General features: G+C 36.4%; 1 protein-coding gene across 1 annotated transcript; it reads right to left on the bottom strand.

Moving 5' to 3' along the window:
* Positions 1-5,482: 5,482 nt before the first annotated feature.
* On the bottom strand, positions 5,483-7,264 carry LOC112508991 (eggshell protein 1-like). Its single transcript, XM_025113860.1, has 2 exons — positions 7,096-7,264; positions 5,483-5,679 (listed from the first exon to the last, which is right to left on the bottom strand). The coding sequence occupies exons 1-2, from the start codon at positions 7,262-7,264 to the stop codon at positions 5,483-5,485; spliced, it is 366 nt and encodes a 121-aa protein (XP_024969628.1).
* Between the last annotated feature and the right edge of the window lie 195 nt (positions 7,265-7,459).

The following is a 7,459-nucleotide window of genomic DNA, read 5'->3' as shown; positions in this document are numbered from 1 at the left end:
GTTCTGAGATGTCAGAAGGAAGCAATGAAAGAAGATCTTATCAAATCAAAAAATTTGGGTAAGATGATTTCAATATTGGAACCAAATGACAAAGGAATTATGTGTTTTCAGGGGCGAATTTGGGTACCATATTTTGGAGATATCCGAAGTATGATACTAAATGAAAGTCATAAATCCCGATATTATATCCATCCAGGCACCAATAAGATGTATCGATATTTAAAACCTTTTTATTGGTGGCCAGGATTAAAAAGAGACATAGCTTGATATGTGGAACAGTGTCTGACATGTTTGCAGGTTAAGATTGAACATCAAAAGCCGTATGGAAGTCTCCAATCATTAGAAATACCTGTATGGAAATGGGATCACATTACCATGGATTTTGTTATAAAGTTACCTCGAACTCCAAAGGGGTATGATGCAATTTGGGTAATTGTTGATCGTTTATCTAAATCTGCACATTTTCTACCAATAAGAGAGAAATACTCTTTAGAAAAGTTAGTGCATATTTACATCAAAGAAATTGTTACTAGACACGGTGTTCCTTTGTCTATTATCTCTGATAGAAACAATCAGTTTACCTCAAAGTTCTGGGAGGATTACAGAAAACTCTGGGGTCTGAAATTCGATTAAGTGCAGCCTATCATCTGCAGACTGATAGGCAAAATAAAAGAACTATTCAGACTCTCGAAGATATGTTGAGAAGCTGTATTATTGATTTCGGGGGATCATGGGAAGATCACTTGCCATTGATAGAGTTTGCGTACAACAATAGTTACCATTCCAGCATCCAAGCAACACCATATGAAGTGTTGTATGGACGTAAATGCCGAACACCATTGTGTTGGAATGAAGTGGGTGAAAAACAGCTAACAAGTTCTGAAATTGTCCAAGAAACTTCTGAAAAGATCGAACAGATCCGTTAAAGAATCAAAACTGCACAAGATCGCCAGAAAAGTTATGCAGATAATCGTCGAAAGTCGATTGAATTTGATATAGGTGATTTTGTGATGTTGAAAGTTTCGCCATGGAAGGGTGTTATCAGATTTGGAAAGAAAGGAAGGCTCAGTCCAAGGTATGTAGGGCCGTTCAGAATATGTAAACGAATTGGGCCAGTAGCATATCAATTAGAGCTACCAGAAAAGCTGAGTCTGATTTACAACACTTTTCATGTGTGAACTTCTCCCAGGCTTGCTGTTGTTTATCTATATACGCAATATTTTGAAAGGCGAAGAGTTAGTACTTTTTCCTTCTTTCTTGGGTCAAGGAGCAATTTCAAACATTTCCATTTTGATATTGGCTGCATTAATCGAGGATACACGACAGAAGGAATTGTTCTATTTCCAAACTTTACCTTTATGTTCTCTCTCTCTCTCCTCCTTTCTGGGTGAGGGTCTCTTAACGCCTTCTTTTTTCTTCTCATCGGAGTTATTTCACAAAGACTTGCCATGGTAAGGAAGTAAGTACTGTGACGAAGCGGCTGTTGCTCACCCGACACGATTGTATGGAAGGAGATCAAATTTGAATTTGAGTTTGAGGCAATGGATACTTTGGATAAATAACGTTCGTTCTCTTAATTGAATTTCAATTAAACTCGGCTCAATCCTTTATTGGAAGGAGGGTGAGGAACGAAGACAGTGGTTCGAAATATGGTAAAGTAGCTCCTGGGTGGGGAACGACCCCTTTGATGGGTGTCGCAATGGCTCGAATCTGCGGAAATGTTTGACTGATCCAAATCTAACTATACCGATGCCAGAGATTGAATTAGACAGTAAACTGAATTTTATGGAAACACCCGAAGCTGTAATTGATCAAAAGATCAAGGTGTTGAGAAACAAAGAAATCAGTCTGGTAAAGGTTCAGTGGAAGTTTAACAAGGGACCAGAAGCAACTTGGGAATTAGAATCTGTTATGAAAACCCAATATCCGTGGTTGTTTGAATAAGTGAATTCCGGGACGGAATTCATTTAAGGGGGGAAGAATGTTATAACCAGGTTTGAGACAACCTGAGTTGAGGTAATTTATACATGTTTATTATGTGAATTACGTGAAATATGCATATATAAGTAGAAATGCATGAACCATATATGTGAACATGATATTGGCATGACATATATATGATTTATACATGTATGCATGTGGTGTGAAGCATACATGAGGTGGTGKTTATTGTATTCGGGTGAAATTATTATATCTTCATGGTTAAGAAATCATGAATTTTATAATGATTTATCCACCGCCCAAGATTATTTCTATTGRAAGAAGCTTTCACCGCCTATGAGTTTTATAGTTAAAATAATCTTCACCGCCTTGGTGGGAGTATTTAAAGAAATAGAAAGATAAGATTTTATCTTATCATTTCATATCATTTCATTTGAAGAAAGTTTTGTGGCAGTGAAAAGTGTTCTTGAAGAATCTGTTGTTCAAAGTTGTTTGAAGAGATTGTGAGTTGTTGTGTGCTTTTTATCTTCAGAACCTGTGATTTGTTAAGGTGAGTTTTTAAACTACCGTTAGTTATAAACTGTGAGTTTTATAACTATTGTTGATTATATGCTATGAGTTTTGATGTTGGTTTTGAAGAAAGGATGTTAAAACTATTTTGATAGTTTTAAGGTGTTATTGTTATTTTGGTAAAGATAAAGAAGAGATTGCTTCTTTAAAACAGTTTCGGAAATGATATACTGTTTTGAGGATTTAAAGGAAACTTGATGTTTTGGAAAATCTTTGAAAGACAAGATTGTTTCTGAGTTTGAAAAGGGTTTTATGGATAAAACTATGAATGAGGATTCGATAAGATGGTTGTGACTGCGGTCCTTCATCCGAACTAGTTCATAGATTTTGAAGAAGAATAAGGGTGGCATATCAAGGAGAGGTGTCTTTTGGGATAAGGGTGACATATCAATGAGAGGTGTCTTTTGGGATAAGGATGACATATCAAGGAGAGGTGTACCTTTGGATATAAGGGTGACAATTGTATGTGAATATTATAGCTCTTGCTATTATGTCTTTTAAGACTACAATAGATTTGAGTCCTTACTTCTTTGTGACTTGAGAACTCAAAGATATTGTTCTTATTAGAAATAATGATATTGATGTTATTGAGAAGGGGAAAACTTGGCTTATGGCCATTGGTATTGGTTAAAAGTGTTTTGAAACAGAATGGTTATTTTCGTGAGGAATCTACAGGCTCTGGTTGTTCCTTGTAAGGAACCAGAGGGGCTCTGGTTGGTCCTCATCGTTGGACCAGAGGATTCTGGTTGTTAATTTAAAGGATGAGCAAGTTTTTACTATATATGTTAARTTGGATTAAAGGTTTTGTATCTTTTGATAAGAGCTTCTATGTCAAAATCATGCTTTTGAAGTTTTAAGAAAAGGAGTTTTATACTTAGTCTTTTTATGAAAACCAGACCAGAGAAGCTCTGGTTAAATGTTGAACCAGAGGGGCTCTGGTCCTGTGTTGAAATATATTCTAAGTATGATTTGAAACCAGAGGCTCTGGAAGAGAGACCAGAGGGGCTCTGGTCCTGAATGTCGAATTATATTCCAAGTTTGGCTAGTGAAACTAGCGGCTCTGGTCGTGAAGAGCAGAAGCTCTGGAAGAGAGACCAGAGGGGCTCTGGTCCTGTGTCGAAATATTTTCTAAGTGTGGTTTGGAACCAGAGGCCCGATGGACCAAAGCTGTATGTTTTCAGTTTTGCTTCATGTGATGAATGATTTGAAATAAATGTTTTGGTGATCTTCACCCTGCATTTCATAGAAGGGAACCTCACTAGACCCGTATGGTCTAACCCTCATTTTCTGTTTTAAATTATGTAATGCAGGAATAGCTGGGTCCGGGGATGTAAAAGGGAAAATGTGATTATTTTCCTAAATCTATTGTCTGCTTTTGAAGATGCATGTTATATTACATGTAGTAGTACAGGATTTGTTTTGGAAATTTTTATATGTCAATTTTGTACACATAGTAATCCTTGTACTAGTGGGACCGTTTGATGTAATCCATGTTTCTATGTAATGAAATATGTGTTCTATGCAAATGTGGTATTTGGGGCGTTACAGAAGCTTTGGGGCATCAGTAATCAGCGAGGCATAGTTCCTACTTCCAACAACAATCCACCATCCCACATCCATATCTTGATCAAATCTCAAGTTTGTTTCATCCATACATCACACAGATACAAGATGTATTGGGCGATGGAAATTATAGATTTCAAGTGTTATCTACTTGTCTGGGTGGTCATGAAGATGAATGGAACATTATTCGCAAAAAGTTAATGTTTGAACCAACTGAGCATCAAGAGTATTACTCTTATGTGATTGGCAACGAGTGCATAAGAATTTACGAAACAATGAATTTCTTCCAGAAGGGCGTCTTTGCACCTGCTATGCATGGATTGCTATGCCTGAAACGGTCATTCTAACCGCTTCAAGGTTCAAATGTCATACAACATGTTCTCAATATTGCAGACAGTGTGACGTACTAACTATTCAGGACACAACCGCCTTCATCATCTCAACACGTGACAATTGCAATAGTGCATGTTGATGATAATGATTACATAAAAGTGGTATTAACCGAAGAATACTCAATGCCCACAGTTACGCACTATTGGCCACGTTGTCGACTTCAAGATACAAATACATGGATTGTCTTATATCAACATAGATAAATGTGTACCAAGAACATCTAGAGCGTGCTTGTACTCGTGGATATGTTGATTTAACATGAAAAGTATAATTAATTTTATATAAATAATCAAAATCTTTAAAATATTGTAATCTATCATTATTAATATAAAATTAATTAATTTCTATGATTATAATATAGATTAAAATTTAGAAATTTATCATAATATATTTGTATATAAATAAAAATTAAAAAAATACGTATTCTTAATATATTATTAATTAATAATAATATAAAACTAATTAATTTATATAATTATAGTATAGGTTAAAAATTAGAAACATAAAAAATATAATATGAAAATATTAAAAAAGTTGAAGGATTATAGTTAAAAATATTAAAGGGTTAAAACTGATAAATAAAAAAGTTGGATTTAGTATATTTTATTGTTTTATGTAAGAAGAGGTATATAAAAAATAGGGGGGAAATTTAGGAGGGGTGGAGATAGAATAGTTCTAAGGGTACTTCTACAAAATATGATGTTGGCCCTATCTCATAATATAAAAAATATATAAATTAATTCTTTTTTTAATTTTCAGTCTATGTTTAAAAAAGGCTTACTAAGATTTATTTATGAAACTTTAATTTGGTGTTTGTTTTGTTGGAATCCGAATTCGATGAAATTCAAAAGAATTGGAATGTTCAATTTCATTGATCAAATGTTATTCTTTGAACTTTTGTAAGGAATTAGAATTTTACATATGGTGGAATGTAATTTCCTAGTAAGGAAATCCAATTATTTTGTACCATCTTTCAAGAAAAACTATCATATTTTTATATTTAGTCTATTTCATTTCATCCAACTATAATGGTCATCACCACTGCCGCCTTCGCCACCAACACCGTCGTTCCCATTGTTGCCTTTATCTCACTACCACCACCACCACCACCACCACCATCGTCGTCGCCAACACTTCCACTGCCACCATAGTCATCACCATCGCCATTACTACCACTACCGCCACCACCACTACCATCGACATCACTATCGCCTGTATCTCACCACCACTATTATATTCAACGAATCAAATAGACATTCAATTTCTTTTGATAAATTACATTTCAATTCAAACATGTCTAAATTGCATTCCAATTCCTTTAACATATTACAATTTTGATAAATTTCATTATGTGAACCAAACGTCATCCAAAAGTTTCACGATTATGGAATGATGTTTATGAAATAAAGATGCTTATGGAATGTTGTCATGGATTGAAAAAAATGAGGTGATGGTCTTAGGAAACAGTTAAGTGTCTCATGACTGTAGATGCTTTTAAGGATCCTATCGACGAAATTCATGTTTTTTTTTAAAATAAGAATAAAAACAAAGTTGGTTTTATTTTGGAAGTTTATTTTATAAAATTGAGGTTTTAAAAATTGTTTCCTATGAAAATATTAATTATATTTTGGTAAAGATTGCAAAAAGAAATAAAACCATCAGGGTCTAGTCACGTGCAGCCCAGGGGATGGCACAACGCTTCACAACCCAAGGGGCATCAATCGATAATCCAATCCACCACTTCCCTTGGTTTATCTCGACTTATGATTTATGATTTCCTAGTCCCCTCGGACTCGATTCCTTCTCTCGATTGTTGATTTAAGTTTTTTCCTTTTCATATTTCATTCAAGGTTTTTGTCTTTTCCAATTTGCTAATTTGCCTATCCTGCTTTTTCGTTGTTGTTTGTGGTTTGATTATTTTCTCATTGTTCATAATATTACAAAGCTTGATGTCTTGATGATAACCTCCAATTGTTCGAAGAAATGCCACAAATGCAACTTCTTTGATAAGAAGCCTCTAAAAGAATGAGGAAAGAGGTTGTGTACTAGGTGATTAAGCGTACATGGTTTGCTAGTTTCGCTATCTTATACATATGTTTCCGCTAGAGGAAACAAAGCATGTCTAGTTGATTTAGATGCTAGTAATTGCATTGTTTTAATTTCATTTAATGAGTATGTAACATTGTCAATGTGTATTCATCTCAGGGGCCGTTTGGTTCGCGGAATTCAAATGAATTTGATGGAATTGGAATGATAAATTCCTTTGACCAAATTCCAATTCCTTTGTTTGGCTCATTTCTTGAAATGGATGGAATCCTTCAAATTCCAATGAATTCCATAAGTTAAGGAATTCATCATTCCTTAGCATAATGGAAGGAATTGAATTCCATCAACACCCACAACGACCATGCTATTACTGTTTGTGATGCCCCACCCCTAACCCCTCACTACCACCACCACACCACTACTGTCACCGCCACTCACCCTACCCCACCACTAACCACCATGCCAATACTGTTGTCATCACACCCACCCACCCCCGGGCCCCGGTCACTCACTGCACATCCCTGCTACGACCATGCTACTACCGTTATTATCACGCCCCTAACCTAACCCCCACCACCACACCATTATTGTCGTTATCACAGCTGTCATTCACCCCCACCTCACCCAACTCCACCCCACCCAACTCCAACCCACCACTAACCACCATGCCACTATTGTCGCCGTTATACCCATCCACTCCCAGCCACCCGACCACCATCCCACCACTGTCATCGTTATAACTGCCACCCATCCCCACTACCCCACCCCGCCCCTAACCTAACCCCTACCCCTCACCATTATTGTCGCTTTCACAACCGCCACTCACTCGCAACCCACCCGACCCCAACCCTAACCCACCACTAAATACCATGCCACTATTGTTGTCATTATACCCACGCACTCCCAGGCCCCAGCCACCCGACCACTATCATCGTCACATCTACCA

Source organism: Cynara cardunculus, assembly GCF_001531365.2.
Source record: "Cynara cardunculus var. scolymus isolate 2C chromosome LG 3, CcrdV1, whole genome shotgun sequence".
Taxonomy (NCBI): domain Eukaryota; kingdom Viridiplantae; phylum Streptophyta; class Magnoliopsida; order Asterales; family Asteraceae; genus Cynara; species Cynara cardunculus.
Note: the sequence above shows the minus strand (reverse complement) of the source record. Positions and strands in the feature narration are given on the sequence as shown.